Raw genomic sequence first — 23,502 nt, 5'->3', positions numbered from 1 at the left:
CATCCCATTTATTTCCCGTTCCTTTTATACACATGAAACACACGGCAGAGTATATACTAATAAGCCAAGAGCTTTATTGATGCAGCAGGCACTTTACAATGAACCCAAGAGAGCCCGCCTTCTCTGGGAGGTCGGGGTGTCTGTACAAACCCTCGGGGGTTTCCGCTTCAAAAAAAAAAAACCTAGCTCTCCCTTTTACCGCAGCCCTTGGATCTGCACCTGCCCAAACCACCCCTCCCTCCTTTGAAACAGGCAGTGCACACAGGTACCCCGGACCAAGGCGGGCCAGCCACTCTGGTAGAGTCACAATGTCAGTTCTGCGTTACTCGTGGACAAAGGCATAGACTATCAGGTCCTGCAAAGGATTTATGAAAACAGTAAGACGATCTCTCCCTCCACCTTGAAAATAAAACACTTCAGCGGATGCAGGTCGTGAAATAGTTGACTTGGGAGTTCCGAGACAGGCGGCCCATTGTCAATCCCTTCTTCGACAGCCTGTGCATCCAAAATTCTTCTCGAGGTAACATGAGTCTCTCTCTCTTTTTTTTAAACAGTCTTTCTTGCTGTAAGAACTCTTATAATGGAGCCTAGTCCTCCTACTGCTAATGCCTGTAGGGGCAGCAAAAGAAAAGATGTCAATTGAGACCTGGCTGGCCAAGGGGCTCCTAGCTTCTTGCCAGGGGAGACAGGACTACACTCCTGACCATGTCACAGATCTTCTGAAAAAGCATTCCTGCCAGAGCACAGAAGAGGTGTCAACAGGGCCTGCATTTGACGGATCGAGCCCTTTCCTGGAACAAAGGGTCCCCAAAAGCTGTTGGCTCTTTAAGGCAGGAGAACTGGGCTTGCAACACTGTCACCAAGCTCACAGAGCCCCCCAATTTCCCTTTGACAAGCTCACTGTATCCAGAAACAGCCCTAGGCCCTAAAACAGACACTAGCCCACTGTAGTGGAAATGTCCACAGGCTCATGCATCCGGCTGCCATGAAGGGACCAGAGATCGTGGCCCCCAGACGACTCCAAGGGCTTTGCTCAGCTCCCAAGCACCATGGCCACCTCCATTACGAAGCCCAGGAGCTCACCTTCTGGCAGGGCAGGCAGAACACCCACCAGCAGGACCAAAGGCCACAATTCAGCCCAGGCCTGAGGCTGGCCATGTGACTGACCCCTCAGTTAAGGGCCACTCCCTTAGTACTCGGCAGAGCCTTTCATGAGGGACACTGGCATGACAAGAGGTGGCCCTCCCTCCACCCCCCCCACCACCCCCCAACACCTTGTACTAAAACAAGCAAAGGACAGGCCCAGCTTTTCCAGCTTCAGGAGGATGAAGGTCCTATTAAGAGACTGCCAAGGTATCTACCACTGTTTCTGTGTGGCCTGGTGAGGTGAGGCTGGAGCAGGAAGCCCTCAGAGCTAACCGGAGGGCTCAGCCTGCATCTAAGGCCCAGGATCACCACCTCCGCCAGCCCAAAGAAAGTATGTCAAAGCCCTGCCACCAGCAAGCCTGCCTGAACCTCACCAGCCAAGTTACAGGCCCCAAGGCCTCCCCAGCACAAACTCACAGCTAAAGCAATGGCAACGACCAGAGATGGTGGACCCCTACCAGTGCTTCCTTGGGAGAGGAAAGTGCTCAGATGTTCCAGGTTGCTTGAGGCGTGGCCCTCATTCTCAACGGCCTATCAGACCATCCTGTCTGTGTTTGGGACTGCCTGGCCTGTTGATCTGAACCCTGGGCTGGGGTGAGCCAGCGGGCAATGTGTTCACGTACCTTTTCATGCCACTGGAGTAACACTGCGCTGCTATTCTCTGTGGGCTTCTCAAACCCTTTATAAATGTACTTCATTAGCAAGTCAATGCCGTTTCTGTCCAGTGACTGCACAGCCTGCTCGATTTCGCTGCTCTTAAAGTTTGTAAGCACTTTCAGCACCACGCCCTGGGCCCGCTCCTACAGGGGAAAGAGAGAGGGAATGGGGTCTAGAGCCATGGCCCAGGCGTACCCACGTCCCGCACTGCAGGCTCTGAAACACCAAACCAAGTCGTCAGAACTCATTAGGAACACTGCCCAATTTCTAATTCATTTGCAATGCTTAAAAAAAAAAATATATATATATAGTGAAATTTTTTTTTATTAAGTTTCAAAGTATCCCAAAGTATTCAAAGCCAATGATTTATTCCACTTATCTGAGGGGAAATAAGCAATTTACTGGGGAAAAGAATCACTATTTCTGATGACGCCAGCAAGGCCTTAAACTGAACTCCCATATTTAAAAAACAAACAACCCCCCACATAGCAAAAAGCAAGTTTCCTTGGCTGTACCTTCTGTGCTCACTCCCAGTGGAACAAAGGGGCCACTCCCCTCCACTTCTGAGAGGTGCAGTCATTGATTAAATCAAGATACCATCACAACACAGGAAAAACCCCAGCTCTAAAGAGACCCCTTTCCCGGACCAAATTTTAGATAGCCTCACTGATGAGATTTTAGGCAGCCTAACCGATGCGGTCTGCCCAAGTGTCTCACCTCACCTGGTTTTTAAGAGGCAGAAATCATAAAAGCACTGAAAATCCTTATGCAAATAAAGCCTATTGAATAGCTTATAAAAGCATAACCACTAAGTCCCATGAGGCAAGCTAATTTATAACTTTGTTCATCAGGAAGGGCCGGGCTGACTTCTCACCCCATGAGGCCTTGGGGAGGAATGAACGTTTCTTTGGGGAGCGTTTACTACAAACACTGACAGCTTTGGTGTCAGGGGCGCCAGGCAGCTTCTGAGGAAACACTGCCCGGAGCCAGCTCGCTTCCCTGGTAGAGGTCCACTGATGAAGAGATGAGACACCTGCTGTCCAGAGCCCCGGGGAGCTCACGCCCTGGTCCCAACACCGCCCAGCAGCTCGACCCCCTTTACCTTCACGGCTTGATTCTTGGTGTTGACGGGAGAGTTCCGCAAGGCTGCGTGAAACGCCCGAAGCATGTCCCCTGTGCACTGGCGGTTAAGGACAACTCGCCTCAGCGTGTCCGCGCTTTTCTTAACAAACTCATTCCAGGAAGAGCTCAAGGGAGTAGTGACAAGTGCCATCTTATCCACATCCAGCCCCCACCCACTGTGGCTTCCCCGTGGGCACCACCTGTTCAGAGGGCAGTCTATAGCTCTCCTGAGCCACACGGAGGGCGGGAGGGGCACCTCTGCCAAGCCTCTCCTTCTGCGGCCCCTAACCTTCCCCTTCAAAGCAAGTTTGGACACGGACTCGCTCCCTCCCAGGAGGAGGAATGAAGCTGCTGCCGCAGCAGGGTGACCTGCGGCCGTATCTGACAAAGCTGGCTGGCGCCCGCTTGGCCCCGGGCCCCGAATCGGCCCTGCTAGACCCTCATGACCACCGCGTGAGGCTGTCGTTTTCATCTTCTCATTCTCCAAAGGGAAGAGCGAAGGCACAGACGGAGGTCCCTAATTCTTGACCCAGAGTGTTAAACTATTGAAGAAATTAAGATGTGCTAACACTTTTATCTTCCAAAACCTACCCAAGTCAGTGCGGTCCCAACGGAGGGAAATTTAACCATCTCAAAGAACCGTCTGCCAAGGAAACGAACCAAGCTTCCCCTCCCTGTTCCCCAAACCTTAGCTGGAGTCCTGACACACTCTTTGCTGAGCTCTGAATATTCAGCACGCAAAAGAAAATTACAATCTGGGTTAGGTCCCTAAAGGTGACACCTATTTTAAACTGAATTACATCAGCTGACTTTCATTTCCTCATCCGAAACATCAGCTTCAGCCAAAAAGCTTCAAAAATAGAACAAGAGGTGGCTTCTGCCCAATCGGGTCTCTACTCCTGTTCATGCAGCGATACCCACGTGTGAACAGCCAGAACCTCCCGAGCAGAGCCGAGTGCCCAGTCTGCCCCCCTGTGGCCTCCATCTTGAGTGAGTTGGGCCCACACCCCCAGGGTGGAGCCCCCTAGCACCCTGCGGGGCTGTGGTCCACTCTCTCACACCCTGTACCTGTCAGCTTTGGAATCCTTTCTCCCAGCCAGGCGCAGGCCAGTCTGATTATCAGTCACTGATAAAACTTCTACTTCAGAACTCTTTGTGAATTTGGCATCCCAGAGCAGTAAGCAGAGTCCCAGTAAGCTTCAGAGGAGCGCAGCTGGCACTCTCCACTAACCAAGCATGGCTGGGAAACAGTACTTCAGAAGATGAATAGGTAAGGGTAGGGTAACCAGTCCACAGAGGCAAAAAGACCCATGGCCCTGCCGTTCATCTCTGCAGCATCCCTCTGCCTATCATTCACTGCAGTGTTGAAAGGTAGGGGCCTTCAGGAGCTGAGGCAACTAGGGAGCAGGGAGGAGCATACCACCTATCAAGCTGGCCTCTGTCTAGGACAGCTTTAGGCCCTTCCAGAAAACCAGCTGTGGAAGCTGGGGAACGGTGCCCAGCTCCAGGTCTCCTCTAGATCAGGGTTTCTCAACCACAGCACTAATGACATTTTAGACCAGATGACTGATGTGGGGTCTGTCCCGTGCATCTTACAATATTGAGCAGCACCTCTGGCCTCCACGGACTAGATTCTAGTTGCACACCCCACCACATACCAAACTGACAATCAAAGTATCTCCAAACATGGACAAATTTCCTCAGGGGGAGGAGACTGCACAATCACTCAAAACTCTGCTCTGGACAGATCCTCGCTTCAGAGGACCAGAAGGTGTCTCAGCAGGAAGAAAAGGAACCAAGTCTCAGATATGTGCCCAGGTGTTTTCACATGTCATCTCATTACTGCTAACAGTTCTTTGTGACAAGAACCATTATTCTGATTTTAAAGGCAATGAATCTAAGGCTCAGAGAAGGAAAATGACCTGCTCAAAGTCACAAAGCTAAGCTGTCCAGATGGCCTTCAAACCCAAGCATGCCTGAGTCAAAAGTCAAGCTCTTTCTACAACCCTCTGCAGCCACTCCCTCCCAGACCCAACTGGCATGCCCAGGATGCTTGCTGTGGGTCCAGTACCATTCTGAAGCCTTCTGGGATGCTATCCAGTAATGCTGCCATGGAACCTGTAAGCCCAGCTTGGTTCTCCTTTTAACAAAGGAGGTTACCAAGGTTCAGAGAGGGTAACTGACCTACTCAAAGTCACACAGCTATAGCATGACTGAGTTGGGTCTGTGTGGGTGCACAGCCCATGCTCTATTTCATCCATGACTAGCTTCCCTGTAACAGAACCAGGATGGGCCTACTCCCTACATTCTCCCACTCCAATCAACCAACCCCTATCCCACTCCCCCCACCTCTGTCCCAAGACTCCTAGAAGCCTGCTCCACAGTTCAATAATCTAATCTAAATCCAATACCTGGCACACGGTAGGGACTCAGCAAATATTAGCTCCTTCCTCCTCCCTTCCTGGGTCCCGCTCAGTTCTCATTTGCTAACCTCTCTTTCCCAAATCCCAAAAGGTACACGCTCCATGGTAACAAGGTTTCTGACACTGCCATTAGTGGAGAAACTACCATCCCGGTGTGCTAAGCCTAGGCTTCCAAGCAGCCTCAAGGAACCTATCATGTCAGGAGCGTACCAAGAGGTGACCTTCAACAAGTCCCTGCAGCACTGGGACGAAGACAGCAGACCACCAGACCCCGCGCTCCCCTTCAGTGGACGATCTGGGCCACAGGTCTGATGCTGGAGTCCTTTTGCCAATACCCGCCCATGAGCCGGGTTCTGCACCACACTGCAGAATCAACCTTCCCTCATGGGGGCTGTTCTCATGACCCCACTTCACCAATGGGGAAAGCGTGGTGATCCTGACGGGGCAGGAAATAACAAGCTCGAATCCCCACCTTTGAAAATACATTTCTGTTCAAACAAAGAAAAGCTGAAGATATTTGTTTCAAAGGCACATTGGAGGAACACTGCAGGACTCCTCCCAAAGGCAGTGAATGGGTTCGACTTCCCAAGGTGAGTCAACTGATAAAACACCCAGAACCTGATTTATATACAGTACAGCCTGAGCCTCCAACCCTGTCCTGGCCAGTAAGGGGGAGGTGGAGGCACTTCCTGTAACACCATTTGAATAAAGAAAAATCCTTCCTGTGAGAATAAGTCAGTTTCCTGTGCTCAAAGTGCTAAAGGACCAAGCAGGCTGTGACAACCACCTCTATTTTTAATCTTGTTTTCTAAATGCTTGTTTTCTGTGACCACAAAACAGTCATTTCCAATCGTGGGGCTCTACTTTTACATCTCACTTTATGCTGCTTGGTTTTTCTTAGCTCTAAACAACTAGTTTTTTCCCACTGCTTCCTGCACAAGAAGGCTATCGGGGGGAGGGAGCCAAAACTCACTTGTTGAACGTGACTGAGACCACTGAGGTCCGAAACCCAATGGTCACAGGAAACTAAGAACAGGTGAGGAAGAGTGGCATTAAGCTGAAGGGTCAGAACGATTCTGAGGTGCGAGGTGAAATCTCAGACCTCAGGGCTGGACTAAGGCTGCAACCTTCGCTCCCCCTTGGGTCCTTTCTTCCCAAGAACTGCCATCTACCACCTATTTTCAAGTGGTGCTGCAATCCAGCCCGAAAGGACTGTGCCTGGGAGCCGCCCTGGCTGCTCAATTACTCAGCGGTGGCTCACCTTGGCCCCTCCCGCCGATCAAGCCCGAGTTAAGGCCCCGTTTCCTGCATGAGAGAGATGGAGTGATCGGAAGCCCAGGCAAGCGCCAGCCTGAGGGGACGGAGGGAGGAAAAGAGGAGAGGCCTCCCGGGGCAGGGAAGGGTCTGCGGGGCTGGAGGTCCGTCCGGCATGCTCTTGGGGCCGCCGAGCCAGCCAGCCCACCAGGATCCAGGAGCCGCGTGGGGCCGCAATGCTGAGGGAGGGTCCAGGGGCCCGGGACCAGGACAAGGGGGCCCGAGACCAGGACAAGGGGAGTAGGGAGTTCCTGAAAGGGAACTGAGGATGCCTGCCCGAGGAGAGCCAGATCAGAAGGGAGTTGGGAGACTGACCTGGGGGGTCCGGGGATGAGAGGAGCGGAGAGGCCGGCCTGAGGGGCCAGAGCCAGGGATGAGTTAAGTAGGAAGGCCGGGCCACAGGGAAGCCCGGGCCGCCGCGCGGGGGAAGGATATTGCCGCAGGAGCCCGTCCACCTCGCTAGGGTCCGGGCCTGGCTCGCCCGCCGCCGCCGCCGCCTCCTCCTGCTCGTCCACGAATTTGTTCTCATCAAATTCATCGATGTCCACCCGACGGAAGCGCGAGGACAGCGTGTTCCGGGCCATGGCGGGGACTCAGCGCCCGCTGAACCGGCTATGCTCCGGAGCGGACCTCCACTCTACTCCGCTCAGAACCGGCTCCGGCTCGGGGGCGGGAAGCGGCAGCCCGGCACCTCCTCCACCTCCTCCGCGCGCAGCCGCTGCCGCCCGCCCACTTCCGGTTCTGCCGGAACCGGAAGTGCTGGTGGGAGGGCGGGGTGGGGTGCGTCGCTTCGCGAAGCGCTGAGAGACGGACCTAGAAGGCTAACCTGTGGACCACTGCGGAGCTAGTAATCTTCATGGAATCTCAGTTTCCCCTTCTGAGAAGCGGGCGGCCAGTCCTCCGCAGGCCCAGTACCTAGATGCCACAGCTGCGCTCTTCGGCTTCCCTCCTGCACCCGGGGAACCCCTGGCCCTGGAAGGGGCCGGGGCCGGCACAGTCGCGGATTCCGGGAGTCATCTCTGCCCAGACTGAGGGGGCACGGGGCCTCCAGAAGAAGGAGCCCTGCTCTGCCTGTCGAGTGCTGGGCAGGCTTCTGGGAGAAGACAGCTTCGAGCTGAGGCCTGAGGGATGAGTAGTAGTTCTTATGCCCCGAGAGTGATGTTGAGTGGGAGAGCCTAAGTCTCGAATTTGAAGACTTTAGGACGCCACCGCACGGAGCTCAGAGGAGGTTGCATCTGACCTTATTGTTGTAGTGACCCTATTGTTAATGGACTGGGAGACTTTCAAGACGTTTAAAATGTATCGAGGGTGCTGACAAGACAGTGAAGACATTTAGATTTGAGTGCGGCGTCCCGCGTGTGTAGCAGTCTCCTTGACCCGCAGTGTAGAGGGCAGGGATAGGGGGATGACCCTGTGACCACCATCCTGGCAGGAAGAGGTCCTGGGGACTGAGAAATCTTGACTGGCTGGAAAGGCATATCCTGGAAGAAAAGGAATCCGGAGAATCTGAAGTGGGGGAAGTGAGGGTGGGGAGAAATAGGGCAGAGTCAAGGACAACTTTGTGGTGTCAAGATTAGGTGCCTGGGCTGTTGCTTGAGGGGCTCTTGCTCAGTCGTGTCCGACTCTTTGCCACGCCATGGACTATACAGTCTATGGAATTCTCCAGGCCAGAAGGGATAGGCTCCCACCCACTATCCCAGGGTAGCCTTTCCCTTCTCCAGGGGATCTTCCCAACCCAAGGCTCGAACCCAGGTTCCCCGCATTGCCTGGGGCCGAGGTGGAGGGGGGCGGGGTGATTCTTTACCAGCTGAGCCACAAAGTGAAAGTGAAAGTCGCTCAGTTGTGTCCAGCTCTGCAACCCCATGGACTATACAGTCCACGGAATTCTCCAGGCCAGAATACTGGAGTGGGTAGCCTATCCCTCCTCCAGGAGATCTTCTTAACCCAGGGATCGAACCGGGGGTTTCCTGCGTTACAGGCGGATTCTTTACCAATTGAGCTATGAGGGAAGTCACAATAGCCTTAGCCTGAGACTACATTGGGTCTTTGTTTTCATATAATGGTATTCCTTTTCATAAAGACCAGTAGTTAATGAAATGTGCCTGGGTTTTCATTTTTTCAAATATTTCTCATTGAACTCTCTACAGATCAAAAAATATTGCCCAGCTAAGGTGCTACCTAATATTGGGTGCTAAAGATAGATTCCTACAGGGAAACAGGTGCTGAATAAAAGTCTCAAGGGTCTTGGGAGACCTGCCTATCAGCTCCATACCTTGGAAGAAATCTGTGACCAAGGCAGGCAACAAGCTAACAGAAATTCATATCCCCAGAACATTCTGATCAGAAGGAATTTCAAACCAGAAATGCTCATTTTACAAGTAAGGAAATAGCTCCCAAGTAAACTAGTAAATGAAATAATATCACTGTTTATGACCGTCGATCTGCCTTCCAGTCAGTGAGGCAGAAATTTAAAAATCCACACTATGTCAGGGATGACTGCATTTTGAGGAGGGGGAAAACAAAAACAAAAACATGCAGTTTCTGAGAGCACCTTGGATAAAGTGGTTAAGAGAAGTGTCCCTGAGGAGGTGATGCTGAAGTGGATCTGAAGGAAGTGAAGGATGGAGCCAAGCAAAGGCTCAAACACAGAGCAGGCTTGGTGTGTTCCAGAAAAAGCAAGGCCATACTGGAGCAGAAGAGTAAAAAGAAACAAGATGGGGCTTCCCGTGTGGCTCAGCTGGTAAAGAATCCGCCCGCAATGCGGGAGACCTGGGTTCGATCCCTGGGTTGGGAAGATCCCCTGGAGAAGGGAAAGGCTACCCACTCCAGTATTCTGGCTTGGAGAATTCCATGGACTGTATAGTCCATGGGATTGCAAAGAGTCAGACAGGACTGAGCAACTTTCACTTCACTTTATGAAATGCAAAGAAACCTTAACCTAAGGAGAAGAAACAACACAATGTGGAAGAGGGAAGAGGCAGTGGCGGGTGCTGTGGGACTTTGAATGTGAGAAAAGGATGTGGTCTTAACTCAGGACAGCCCTGGAAGTTCTGGGCAGAGAAGAGACATGATCTAACTTCAGTCTGAAAAAGGTCCTTTTGGCAGCTCTACTGAGAATGGAAACCAGAGCAAACAGGTAATTTATGAGGTGACAATAATGGTCCAGGAGACAGGCAACGGTGGCTCAATGTCCATCAGGTGCCAATAACAGTGGTAGGAAGAGGCTGGGTATTTTGAAGATGTGCTGTGCTTAGTTGCTCAGTCGTGTCCGACTCTGTGACCCCATGGACTGTAGCCTGCCAGGCTCCTCTGTCCATGAGGATTCTCCAGGCAAGAATACTGGAGTGGGTTGCCATGCCCTCCTCCAGGGGATCTTCCCAACTCAGGAATTGAACCAAGGTCTCCCGCATTGCAGGCAGATTCTTTACCGTCTGAGCCACTGACAGAAGCTATAAAATTTGGGGGTGGGTTGAATGTGGCATGTAAGAGAAACAGGGCAGTCAGAAGGGGCGAGAGAGTATGAGATGGTTGCGTAGTATCATTGACTCAGTGAACATGAGTTTGAGCAACTCTGGGAGATAGTGAAGGACAGACGTAGTCCATGGAGTCGAAAAGAGTTGGATACAACTGAGCGATTGAACAACAAGAACAATAGATAAAGTTCAGAAAAGCTGTACACAATTATTAACTTTAATAGAACTATAAGCATTTGGAAAATATGATAGCCAAGTCCCTGTGCCCCATTCAACCTCCATTTATGACTAATCCATGCCAAGAATGCCCTCTGCTTTCTCTTCCCCACTTCCCTCCATTTCCTAGAAGCCTGCCTCACTGTGATCTGAGACAAAGCTCACTTCAGTTCATCCAACAAGTATCCATGTGCTGGGTCTGGAGGCGAGAAAAACCAAACCAGTTGTCAGCTATGGTTCTGCTCCTTGGAGAACTTCCAGGTTGAATGTGGAGGCAGATGTATAAATTTCATTCTAATTCAATATATTTGGGGTTAGAGAGAGGTTTGATTGCACAGAGATCAACAAGGGGAGGTTTTGTCCCAATTTACTCCAATGCTAAAGATTCATTAACAGAAACCCATAAGAGGCTGAGAGAAGGCTTCCTGGAGGTGACATCTGACAGCAACAAGGGGGCAACCTGGCTTTAAATAGAGCTCTAAGGCGTGGGTGTGCCTTTGTTAATGGCAGTGGAGTGACACTAGGGCACTGATTCATGCTTGCTGCTGGGGGCAAAAAATGCAACTGTTCAGTCAGAAAGCCTGAGCACTTTGCCTTGTGAAGTCCCCCCTTTAACTTTCAGGGCCAATTTATGTGTTCATTTCAACTGGGAACATTAATATCAATGATACTGAGCAGTTATGCATCAGGTCATGTGCAAAGAGTTTTACATGTTATCTTCCTGATCTTCCTAAACACTACATTTCACAGGTGAGAAAACTGAGACTCGGGGGAAGGGATTTGCTGAGAGCTAGCACTAAGCAACAGAGTAAGAATTTGAAACCGGATCAGTTTCACTAACAAAAGGCCATGAATGCCTTTCCCCCTAAATAATACATGCTGTCATTATAGCTGTCTACCCCACCACTCCCCACCCACCATAGCCTTTAAATTCCTCCAAGGCAGAGGCCATGTTAATTCACCTTCTAAAACCCTCAACCTTCACCCCCTGGACCCCCCCAGAACAGTGGCATCCAGCTCGGAGTAGCCCAGACTGGGCAGCCTGCAAAAGTACCGAATGAGTGAACGAACAAATGAGTGGATGAATTCCAGTCTTATTGGTCAAATAGGTTGCCTCTCACCCCAGGGTGAAATTTCCCCACTGCCCTGCAGGAAACAGACCAAATCTCCGTAATTTTCCAGGAGAAACATCAACAACCTCAGATATGAAGATGATACCACTCTAATGGCAGAAAGTGAAGAGGAGCTAAAGAGCCTTTATGATGGCAGTGAAAGAGGAGAGTGAAAAAGCTTGCTTAAAATTCAACAATCAAAAAACAAAGATCATGTCATCCAGTACCATCACTTCATGGCAAATAGATGGGGAAAAAGTGGAAGCAGTGACAGAATTTTATTTTCTTGGGCTCCAAAATCACTGCGGATGGTGAGTGCAGTTATGAAATTAAAAGATGCTTGCTCCTTGCAAGGAAAGCCAAGACAAACCTAGACAGCGTATTAAAAAGCAGAGCACTCACTTTGCCAACAAAGGTCCATATAGTCAAAGCTGTGGTTTTTCCAGTAGTCATGTATGGATGTAAGAGTTGGACCATAACGATGGCTGAACACCAAAGAATTGATGCTTTTGAATTGTGCTAGAGAAGATGGTTGAGAGTCCCTTGGACAGCAAGAAGATCAAACCAGTCAATCCTAAAGGAAATCACTTAATATCCATCGAAAGGACTGATGCTGAAGCTGATGCTACAATATCTGGCCACCTGATGCTAAGAGCCGACTCACTGGAAAAGGCCCTAATGCTGGGAAGGGTTGAGTAGGAGAAGGGGATGGTAGAGGATGAGATGGTTGCATAGCATCACCGACTCAGTGAACATGAGTGAGCAAACTCCGGGGATAGCGAAGCACAGGAAAGAGTGCCGTAACTGCACTTCATGGGGTCGCAAAGAGTCGGATAGGATTTTGCGACTGAACTACAACAAAGTAATTTTCAGCGCGCAGGAGAGACAGGCTCATTGCAGGGCGGGACTCCGGCTCCTCGGGGCGGGGACTCGGCTCCTCAGGGCGGGACTCGGCTCCTCAGGGCGGTGCGGGGGCTGAGTGGGCGGTACCAAAGCGCTCCAGAAGGCGGGGGGTGGGGAGGCTGGGCCCGCGCGGGATAGTAGGGGCGGAGCCAGGGCTCCCCCGCCGCCGCTCTATTGACCACGCCCGCCGCCACCCGGCAGTAGTTGCGGAGGTCAGCCCCGCCCCTTCCTCTTTCCCTCCAAGAAGGCAGCGGAGGCAGACTCTACAGCCATGGTGAGTGTGGAAAAATCGGCCGCCATCCGCGTACCGTGGGGCTCAGGGGCCGGGATGGAGGGCGTGTGGCAAGACCTGAGAACCCATCTGCCAGCCTGACCTGTGGAACGCGTTGAGAAGTGGCCTAGCGCCACCTCAGTCTTCTCCCCACCTCAGGCCCGGGCCCCGAGAGGTATTCGCGCGCTCCCGGGGCCTCCGTCTTTCCGTCTGCGGAATGGGAGTAGGGGACCAGCCTCGCAGCAGGACTGGGCGAGGGCGCGGCTGCTGGGGTCTGGGTTGCCGTGCCCGAGGCGGGTAGTGCTGGGTCTCCAGAGCCCCCTTGGCCCGGGGCAAGGCGCTTGGCCTCGAGGGGCGGATTACGATGCAAGTGGAGGGGAGGTGTTTGACGCAGACCTGCTCTATCGGGCAGGCTAAGATTAAGGCTCGAGACCTTCGCGGCAAGAAGAAGGAGGAGCTGCTGAAACAGCTGGAAGACCTGAAGGTGGAGCTGTCCCAGCTGCGCGTGGCCAAAGTGACAGGCGGCGCGGCTTCCAAACTCTCGAAGATGTAAGTGAACTGGCGGCAAGTGTACGGGGACACACGTAGGGGCCTTGAGGAGTTGTCCGTTTAACTGCCCTTTCCATGGCTCCGTGGGTCACAACGTGGCGCCGTTTCTATTCAGCCTCTTTAGGTGCCTCTTTCTCACGCCGAGGCGCGTGGTGACCAGTTGCCCTTACCTGCTTTTGATCTGTGGTCTTTTTTCCTGATGTAACGGCTTGACTGTCTAGAGGAAGAATTAAGTGCCCCCGAAGTCCCGTTTTAATGCCTCCTCTGAATGTCTAATTGACCCCATTCCTCTATCTCCCACCAACACTTGAGGTTTTTCCCAAGCCTCTTTCACTTGGTTGAGGCATCCCTTGCGTCCTTTATTTTAGTTGTAGTGTAACTTACTGGTGTATGGGGGTCAAGAATCAAAACTTGAGAAAGGGACATTAGTTTGGAGTTAGTCAGCTGGGGCATAAACTCCACTTCTGCCACATTCTACCTCATGTGCAGATTGGCACACCACCTATGTTTTTCTCCTATCCTATAAAATTGGCCCCCAGTAATTTTACGGTGGTGCATGCTGAATCAAGACGATGTTTACAACCATTTACTGATCAGCCCTCGTTCAGCCTGAGGACATGTTTCACTTATCCCCAGCTTTTTCTTATCTTCAGCCTTGTCCCCTCCCAGTGGCCCAGCTTGTGGCATGGTTCCCTCCAGTGAGCTTATTCAGATCCACATTGCTTAGGTCTTCTTTGTAGCCCTTAGGATATATGGCCAGGGATGAAAGGTCTTTCCTGGCTGCCCTTCACTTCCCCTCATTAAGCCTCACTGAACACCTCACAGCTCTTGGAAAACACTGTTTGTGCCAGCTGCTTCGTGTCGCCTCTCCTTGGATGTTCATGTATTGTTTCTCTTGCCTCCAGAACACCCTCCTGGGCTGGGTTAGGCACCTCCTGGGTGAATGTGGGTGAGCTGATGGGGAATGCCCCTGCCCTGTGACATCTGGGTCAGGCCCTGAAATAGATACCTTGGGGAGTGCTGGGTGTCTTACACATCTTCATTGATTGTCTCTTGTTTTGTAGCCGAGTGGTTCGTAAATCCATTGCCCGTGTACTGACCGTCATTAACCAGACTCAGAAAGAGAACCTCAGGAAATTCTATAAGGTTAGTGGAGAAAGGATAACGGTGCTTGGCTACAGGGAGCAAAATTCCAGCTCTCCCTAGGCCCGAGAGGTGGTATGGTGAGCTCCAGCTGGGGTGCTTGGGACTGGGCTTTCTAGAGCCTTCTAGCACATGGCATGCAGACTGCATGCGGCTGCAGTTGTCAAGGAATCAAAGGTGTGGGAGTCTGGGTAGAGTTGGATTTTGAATAAAACCTCACCAGCTGGGTGAGTTTGGGGAGTCTAGGAGGATTGACTCTTTAAATGTTTTACTTGTCTTGGTGTGTCAGTCACCATCAAGTATCTGGCATTCTCATTTTTCAAATGAGGACCTCAAGACTTGGGTTAAGTTGCCTGGCATCACAGACATGCAATAGATGGAGTGATTGAGATTCCAACCCATAGGGTGGGGGTGGATTGAGTGCTTCTGGGAGATTGCCACAGGTACCTGTCCCTCACAGCCTAGAGTTTTTAACAACTGTTTTCTGGGGCTTGTGCCTAAAACTAGTATTAAACTACGAAGCTGAACCAGTGAGAGATTTTATAGAATGCGTACGCACTCGTGGCTTCCTTGATAGCTCAGTTAGTAAAGAATCCGCCTGCAATGCAGGAGACCCTGATTCAATTCCTGAGTCCAGAAGATCAGCTAGAGAAGGGATAGGCTACCCACTCTGGTATTCTTGGGCTCCCCTTGTGGCTCTGCTGGTAAAGAATCTGCCTGCAGTGCAGGAGACCTGGGTTCAATCCTTGGGTTGGGAAGATTCCCTGGAGAAGGGACAGGCCACCCATTCCAGTAGTCTGGCCTGGAGAATTCCATGAACTGTATAGTCCATGGGGTCGCAAAGAGTTGGACACAATTGAGTGGCTTTCACTTTCACTTCATGCACACATTGGTTTACTACAAGGGAATGACTTGTTTGCTTGAGGAGGAGGTGCCCTCTGTCCGGAAGAGAGGATCCTGAGCAAGCAGAGCTAAAGATTTGGTTGAAGCTGCTGCCCTCAGGTGGGATTTCTTGGAGAAAGCCACATCCCTGCCATTAAGGCCTTTCCGCTGGTTAAAGCAGGCCCACCCAGATTATTCTATAATCTCTTAAAGATTATTGATTAGGGGGCTTTGACTGCAAAATGGCTTCACATCAACACCCAATTAGTGTTTGAATGACTGGAGGGTTTGACATGTCTAAGTTGCCACGGTGTGCTAGGCTTGCTGCCATCCCTGGACCTGTGTACATTTGTGTGTGTTGGGGGGGGGTGTTTCTGAGAATTGGGTCTGGAATGTTTATCAGGCTCTGAGGGAACCGTGTAGAGGTATGGCCTGGAAGAACTGCCTCGACCATCCAGTGAGTACACTCCACCATACAAGCCAGGCAGGGCTCCAGGGGGTGTAGATGAGGTCTCTGTGTCGGCACTTTTTAATACATTAACCTCTGGCCCCCTGTGCCTGGTAACATGGTTATAGTGACTGGAGGATTTAAACAGCGTGTGTGGCTATGGCTGCTTTCTTGGACAAGCAGACCTCTAGGTGCTTAGCAGATTGAAAGCAGGAAGCCCTGACCTGTATCAGCTGGTATGAGGGGTGTGGATGGGCAGACTTCCAGGTTTTCCTCAGAGCTTGCCCTCATCTCCTGTGTAGCTTTTTCCCTGCAGTTCTCTGCCCCAAGGCTGTTCATAAACTGAACCCCATTAACTCACACCCACCTGCCCTGTGCCTACCTCTCCAGGCTGTTGGCAGTTCCCAGCCTGAGCTGTCACTCTCCAGGGCTTTTATGCCCACTCTGGCTTCTCGCTTTTGAGGCTATTGTCAGTCGTGAGGTGAAACCTTCCACAATCTCTTTCCTCCTCCACACCAACGCACCACTTGTTTTCTGGTGGGCTGGGAACTCCTTGAGCAGGGAGCAGGTCTCATTTGTGGCTAAGCCAGCACACAGGACAGTGCTTCAGATGAAAGAGGCCCCAAGGGGCCTTTGCAGAACAAAGGGGACCATCACAGCTGCCTTAGCCTAGACTGACAGGGGAGGGAGTGGAGTGAGAGCAGAGATGGAGAGATGACCCATCTCCTGTTAAAGGCCTGAGAACAGGAGCCGAGGTGGGGAGCTTTGCCCCTCATAGCAGGATGGCCTTGGCCAAGCCAGATCTTCTCCTTAGATGCATGTTTTCAGTGTTACTGTCACCACAGGTACCTAGGAGACATCTCCCCAACACACATTTTGCTCAAGTCACTTCCTGGCACCTCAGTTCCAACCTCCGGGGCTTCCTTAGGTATTGCAGTAGCTCCCAAACCCTGGTCCTCAGGTTCACCTTGCTTTTCTTCACCCAGGGCAAGAAGTACAAGCCCCTGGATCTGCGGCCCAAGAAAACACGTGCCATGCGCCGCCGGCTCAACAAGCATGAAGAGAACCTGAAGACCAAGAAGCAGCAGCGGAAGGAGCGGCTGTACCCCCTCCGGAAGTATGCAGTTAAGGCTTGAGCATCCAGCTGTCAATAAAACAGACCACTGGCTGGCGTTGCTTTGTGTTTATAGGGGCTTCAGTTGTTGGGGAAGTGGCTGTGGTTACCAGGTGCCCGATGGATTCCAGCAGGCTTGCTGCCCTGGCCGTAGGGATCTGTTGGGTGCTCTATTATGGTTACTTTGGGCCTGTGCCCCCTGGGCATGGAGAGGCAGGGGTAGAAGGTGTGAGGGCTGTAGATGGTGATGTTCTCTTTGCGCAAGTCAAGGTGATCTGTGGTGGACTTGACATTTTGTCTAATCAACAGCTCCAGACACTAAGAGTTTCCCGTCTGGCATAAAGGCACAGGCATGGGCCACGTTCAGAACCCCCTGCCAAAAGCATAATGTTGGGCTCTGGGGGTGCAGGCCTCCCCAGCAGACCTTCCACTGCACCCTTGTTTGCTTCGGCCACGGACCTTACCTTCAGAGTCTCGGTGCACTTGCCTGTGTTGCAGTCCCAGACTTTGACCTGGAAATAAAAAGGTGAAGGGTAGGGAAGTCTTACAGGCTGGTGTCTTTGACAAAATTTTGTTGTCCGTGAGGTGTGTTTAACAAGGGCTGGGTAATACACAGACATTCGGTGCAGTATTTTCTTTGCCCTGAAGTTGAGTCAGAAATGTCAGCAGTACTAATATTTGGGCCAGTGCAGGCATGAGTGCCAGGCATTAGGTACAGAAGTGGTTGGTATCTGGGTTCTACCCCTGGTAGCCTACTGAGGGCAGATAGGGAAGTGGACATTTCTGGACCTGCTCAGGGCTCTGGGAGGGTGTGGGGTAGGGGTTGGCAGGAAGGAAGGCCTGGAGGGGTTACCATGTGGGAGTAGCCAGCGCTGGCCAGCTGCTGCCCATCAGGGGAGAAAGCTATGCTCTTCACCCAGGTGATGTGGCCCTTGAGCTGGATGAGCAGGCTTCTGGTTGAGGGCTTCCAGATATGAATGGTCTTGTCCCAGGAGCCAGATGCCTGGACAGCAGACAGCTCTAAGCATACAGGTTTGGGGACTGCATCCTCTGCCCCCTAAGTGGCCCATGACCCTCAGAGTTGTAGTTGGCAGCCACCCTGGAACTCAGGCAGCCCAGCTCACCAGTAGGCCAGATGGTGAGTAGCACAGGCAGCTGATGTTGCCTCTGTGACCCTCCAGCTCCTGGTGGAAGATCCCAGGGGTCCTTGCCCGGAGGTCCCACATGCGGATGGTAGAATCCCAGGAGCCAGTGGCCTGCAGACAGCTGCCCTGAGTGTGGAGCCTGCTTCCTCAGCTGGCCACGCCCACAGGAAGCAGGCACCATCTCACGTGCAGAATCCCCATTTTAGGGAGGGGACAGGCTCAGAAAAGCTAAGTCAAGTTGTGGGATTTTAACCACTCTGGCCCAAGTGGGGAAATGGGGCTGGGCTCCCGGTTGCCTCATCTTGTTGGGGCCGGGGCAGAGATGGCTCACCAGGCAGTCTGAGCTGGGTGCGAAGTCACTGCTCTGGACAGAATCTCGGTGTCCCACAAAGTGACGCAGCACCTGGCCTGACTGGAGAAGAGAGCCCTGAGCTTCCGAGAGCTCCACTTCGGATGGGTCAGACCCTGTGCAGGCCTGCCTGGGTAGTGTCATGCCGTATAGGGGTTGGAGGGGCTTCCAAGGCCTTGACAGAAGAGGGGGGACTTCATGGCAGAGGAGGTACAAGGGTGGTTGGGAGGGGATCTGGGGAGGTGGCTGCAGCTAGATGCAAGGGAGTGGAACACCAGGTGTGCACATGGGCAGTGGTGAAGATGGAACCACCTTTCCCAATTGGGAAAGGGTGACCAGTGTGAAGGGCCTCAGGATCCCAGGCCTCACTGGTTGCCCCTCCACATACCTGCACCTCCCAAAGCATCACCCTCTTGTCCCAGCCACCAGAGGCCAGCTGCTTTGAGTCATGGCTGAAGCTGACGGTCTCCACACTCCGCTGGTGACCTGTAGACACCCGCCAAGTGTTGAGAGTCGAGGTGGCACAGGACACAGCAAGGTCTGAAAGGGAACCCAGGCCTGGCTGCTTGGCTCCCAGTCTCCCCCCAGCCCACTTACCCTTTAGGACCTGCAGACACTTGGCATCTGCGGCATCCCACAGGCGGACAGTGCGGTCACAGGAGGTGCTGGCAAAGAGGCGGCCATCAGGGGAGAAGCGGCAGAACCTCACGGGGCCTGGGGCAGGCAGACATGGTCAAGGAATAGGGCACTACCCTCCACCTCCAGCCCTTGCAGTCTAAACCCCTGCTGATTTCTTCAGTTGCACTGCCTGCCTCCACCCTTCTAACCCTTATCCTCCAACCAGCTGGAAAATTCCTGGGCTTCCATGCCTTTGGCCTGAAATGGCAAACTTGGTTTGCCCATCTGGAAGAACAAATAAAAGCACCTCCCAGAAACTCCTTTCAGCCCAGCCTAGGTTCTACATTATCCTCTTTGAGCTCCCCAGCCCCTGGACTTTGCCTAGTATAACATGAACCAATTTGCCCTATAACTATCAGATTTTCCTTGTCTTTATAATTTACTGAGTTCTTACTGGGAGCCAGGCACTTTACATTAATCTCATTCTATAGGATAGTGACTATTATCCCCATTCTAAAGAAATAAGAGGCACAGAGAAAGTGACAAGGCTTGACTTCGATCATAGTCAAAAAAGTGGGTAAACGAATATAAAGGACGTTACGCCAAGTGAAGTCAGTCAGCAAAAGAAATATTGTTATGATTCCACTTACACCAGGTACTTAGTTAAACTGGAGACAGAAGCCAGAACAGCGGTTGCCAGGGGCTGAGGAAGGGAGAAATGAGTTCAAGGGGTACAGAGTTGTGGAGACCGGTTGCACAAGAAAGTGAACATAATGCTACTGAGCTGTACACTTAAAAATGGTTGAAACAGTGGCTGACTATTTTCTGGGCTCCAAAATCACTGCAGAAAGTGACTGCAGCCATGAAATTAAAAGACGCTTACTCCTTGGAAGGAAAGTTATGACCAACCTAGACAGCATATTAAAAAGCAGAAACATTACTTTGCCAACAAAGGTCCGTCTAGTCAAGGCTATGGTTTTTCCAGTGGTCCTGTGTGGATGTGAGAGTTGGACTATAAAGAAAGCTGAACACCAAAAAATTGATGCTTTTGAACTGTGGTGTTGGAGAAGACTTGAGAGTCCCTTGGACTGCAAGGAGATCCAGCCAGTCCATCCTAAAGGAGATCAGTCCTGGGTATTCATTGGAAGGACTGATGCTGAAGCTGAAACTCCAATACTTCGGCCACCTGATACGAAGAGCTGACTCACTGGAGAAAGACCCTGATGCTGGGAAAGATTGAGGGCAGAAGGAGAAAGGGGACAACAGAGGATGAGATGGTTGGATGGCATCACCGACTCAATGGACATGGGTTTGGGTGGACTCTGGGAGTTGGTGATGGACAGGGAGGCCTGGCGTGCTGCGGTTCATGGGGTCACAAAGAGTCGGACACGACTGAGCGACTGAACTGAACTGAATGTGGTATTACCTAGATTTAAGTGGTAGGATTTGAGTCCAGGTCTGTCAGTCAGGCTCGGACCCAAGGGACCAGGTCCCATCTCCTTGCCCTCCCACCCCAGCCCTACTGGTGCTTCTTGCTGGGACGCCCAGCTCAAATGCTGGTAGACTCTGCGGAATGCAGAACAGGTCAGTGGGCCTCAGTCTCCCAATCTGGGCTGAAGAGCCTCACCTTTGTGGCCACGCAGTCTCCACAGCAGCCTCCCGCTCTGGGTCTCCCAGCCATATACACAGCCGTCCTCAGAGGCTGTGAGCAGCCTCTGGCCATCGGGAGAGAAGGCAGAAGAGTTGACCTGGAAGGAAAGTACAAAAGGCCTATCCTGGGGCAAGAAACACTTTCTGCTCATGCCTAACTCCAGACTCCTGAGCCAGCCCTAAACACTGCCCCAAGAGCCTGGGTCGGAGCTTGGACTTCAAGCCTCTCAACAACCAGAACCCAGGAACCACTCTGCAGTCTAGTCAAGAGCTTGGAGCCTTCTCTGCTGTCTTGTAAAACCAGAGCCTGAGGCTCAGAGCTATCCTTGTTTAGAAGCCAAGATCCCGTTTTAGAACTGGAGTCCAGAACTAGCTTAAAATCTGCTCTGTGCCCTGAGTTCCCTCTTAAGCCAGAGTCCAGAGAACACTGGAATCAGCTAGGAGTTTGAACCCTCTCTGGAACCACAGCTTAGAATTCTAGACCCCATTCTGCAACTGGAGCTCGGGGAACACTCGAGCTCCCGAACCACGCAGAACCAGAAACTACTCGAAAGCCAAGAAGCCCAAGGTCTGTCTGGAGAAAGGTCGACAGAACCTCACCTCCCCGCGGTGCCGGCCGAAGAATTTCACTCTCCCCACGGCCAGCTTCCCTCGGGGCCTGCTGTTCATGGACCTGAGGCCACCCGCCCTGGCAGGCTCCCTCCTAGGCGGGTGCTGGTCCGGCCTGCGGACCTGACTTAGGACAAGGTGGAGGGGAAGGGGGAAACTGTGTACAAGCGGTCTCCATGGCAATCGGGGCGGGGCACGCAGCCGCTCTGGGGTCTCTGGGAAGCCATGAGAAGGGAGTCTGGGAGAGACTGTTCCCAGCCCGGGGGAAGTGGGACAGCAGCAGGATGGACAGCGGATGGCTCCAGGAAGGAACTTCCGTGCCCTAACCGCGGGCAGTCGGACCTTGGGCAGCTCTGGCCGCGGGGCGGGATGGCGCCCGGCGGCCGCTAGAGGGCACGCCAGCACCACATACCGCGTCAGCCTCTGCGGCTGCACCGAACCCAGGCACAGTGCTAAGGGCACACAAGCCTGTTGGAGAGGATCCTGTTTCCCCATCTGCCCAACGGGGAGTCCCATCCCTGCCCGCCAGGGATCCAGGCATGACACAAGATAGGTGCCCATGAGGGCCCACTCTGGACCAAAGACCCTTTTCCTCCAGGAGTGGCCAGTACTGGGGCTGAAATGCTCCCATGTAACCGCTGGAAACGATATGATATTTAGATTTTCATCGGGGCCCTCCAGGATGTGGAGAGCCAGAGGCAGTATGCGCAGCACAGGACATTGAAAAGTGAAGTCTCCGGTAACATTCCTAGCAGCGCGAAATGTTCCATTTGAAGACGTGGACGGAGGCCCCAGGAGTTGTCAAGATCCTTGTTGGATAGCTCAGCTGAAACCAGGAAGAACAGGACTTGGTTTCAACGTGCATTTTTCAGATGAAGAAACTGAGGCTCCAGGAGGTGGGGGGACTTGCTCAAGGTCACTCAGCCAATAGGAAAGGAATTGGGACCTCATCTCATGTCTCTCTGACCCTGAGGCCTATATTAGGACCACCTGCCATGAACTCCAGTGGCCTCACAGCAGATGAAGCATCTGACTCCTGGTACATCTGGGAAACTGGCCTTGGGGGGACAAATTTGGTCCAGTCATCCAGCATTTCCCTGGCAGAGCTGGGGGCAGAACCCAGCCCTCTCCCCACGGTTGGACAGGGGTGGGACTAAGATACCCCACTCTCCCACTTTCCAGTGGCTCCCTGAGGGTGCGGCTGGGGCAGCTGGGCTTTGGGAGTTTCAAACTCAAGTGAAGTGTTCCCAGTGGTGATTTCACACCCCTCCCCCCAGACCTCTTTGCCAGAAATTCTTCTCACGGAGATCTGCTGTTCTCCTGCTCTATTTTAGGTCCTAGACAGTCAGGCGGACAAGGGGGCGACAATGGTGGCTTTGAGGCTACCCCACCCCCACTCTAACTCCCAAAGGACCCAGGTCAGTGAATTGGCTCCCCAGGGACTCATCTGGTCCCATAGGGCCACCTCTGCCCCAGCCCCACCCCAGCTCCAGACTTGAGTCCTGAACACGGCTCCCCCAACACTGACTCCCCAGACCCTCTCCTCCCTCTCTCTGCTTAGGCACCCTGCAGCCCATGCCGCAGCCACCTAGTTGCTCCTGCTTTACCCGAAGTACCCCGAACCACACGTTCCTAAGCTCAGCCCGTCACTCCCAGAGCGCTCTGGATAGACTTTGTCCACCAGGCCCCGCAACCACTCAGCCTGTAGCAGTGTGGCTGGGGTTAAAACATTTCTGCTTAACCCAGGAGTCTGTGGTTGGAATCACCCACAGTGAATTCCAGGGCCCTTGGACCAAGCATCATATCTACCTCTCCTGCTTCATTCTGCCCCTGTTCCCTGACCACCTGGCCCATCTAACTCCCTGAACTTATCCACAAGGGGCCCTTCTCCTTCCCTGCATCCCACCCTAGGCCTGTGCACACGGGGTTTCCCACCCTCTTGGCCTGATGCTTCCCTTGGGATCATTGCTTCCCCTGGATGGACGTCCTTTGCCCAGCTCCCAGACTAAGTCAGAGCTCCTGCCCCAAAGATGGGGCACTAAAGCCATGATTCTGGGTTAAATCCAGGTTCCGCCAGCTACTAGCTCTGCAACCTTGGGTAAGCTAACTGGTCACTCGGTGCCTTGGTTTCCTCATCTGTAAAATGGGAGTGCTGACAGTGGTTACCTTGTCGGGAGTTGGTGACACGGTACCTGTTAAGGGTGCCTGGTGTGCAGAAAGTGCTCAGAGAAGGGGAGGGGGACTTCATATCCATCTTTGTCACTTTAGCTTCAGATGCTTTAGGCTAAAGCTCCGAATGCCCTTTGTCATGCTCCCAATGCCCTCAGTCATCACCTGAAGGGCCCACAGCCCAGGTAC

At 52.6% G+C, this 23,502-nt stretch overlaps 3 protein-coding genes across 3 annotated transcripts; 1 reads left to right on the top strand and 2 right to left on the bottom strand.

Annotated features, from left to right (window-relative positions):
- Positions 1-58: 58 nt before the first annotated feature.
- Positions 59-7,363, bottom strand: ARPC5L (actin related protein 2/3 complex subunit 5 like). Its single transcript, XM_052648765.1, has 4 exons — positions 7,098-7,363; positions 2,906-2,978; positions 1,770-1,946; positions 59-609 (listed from the first exon to the last, which is right to left on the bottom strand). Exons 1-4 carry the CDS (start codon positions 7,244-7,246, stop codon positions 547-549), a joined length of 462 nt encoding a protein of 153 aa, XP_052504725.1. The 5' UTR covers positions 7,247-7,363; the 3' UTR covers positions 59-546.
- A 5,203-nt stretch (positions 7,364-12,566) lies between these two features.
- On the top strand, positions 12,567-16,831 carry RPL35 (ribosomal protein L35). Its single transcript, XM_052648365.1, has 4 exons — positions 12,567-12,640; positions 13,050-13,186; positions 14,251-14,332; positions 16,646-16,831. The coding sequence occupies exons 1-4, from the start codon at positions 12,638-12,640 to the stop codon at positions 16,793-16,795; spliced, it is 372 nt and encodes a 123-aa protein (XP_052504325.1). The 5' UTR covers positions 12,567-12,637; the 3' UTR covers positions 16,796-16,831.
- A 240-nt stretch (positions 16,832-17,071) lies between these two features.
- WDR38 (WD repeat domain 38) lies at positions 17,072-21,204 on the bottom strand. The gene is made up of 9 exons (XM_052648363.1): positions 21,136-21,204; positions 20,513-20,633; positions 18,865-18,981; positions 18,656-18,753; positions 18,250-18,330; positions 17,898-18,029; positions 17,627-17,776; positions 17,238-17,285; positions 17,072-17,146 (listed from the first exon to the last, which is right to left on the bottom strand). The coding sequence occupies exons 1-9, from the start codon at positions 21,202-21,204 to the stop codon at positions 17,072-17,074; spliced, it is 891 nt and encodes a 296-aa protein (XP_052504323.1).
- Between the last annotated feature and the right edge of the window lie 2,298 nt (positions 21,205-23,502).

This window comes from Budorcas taxicolor, chromosome 11 (genome assembly GCF_023091745.1).
Source record: "Budorcas taxicolor isolate Tak-1 chromosome 11, Takin1.1, whole genome shotgun sequence".
NCBI lineage: Eukaryota > Metazoa > Chordata > Mammalia > Artiodactyla > Bovidae > Budorcas > Budorcas taxicolor.
This window is presented reverse-complemented; position numbering and strand designations above follow the sequence as displayed.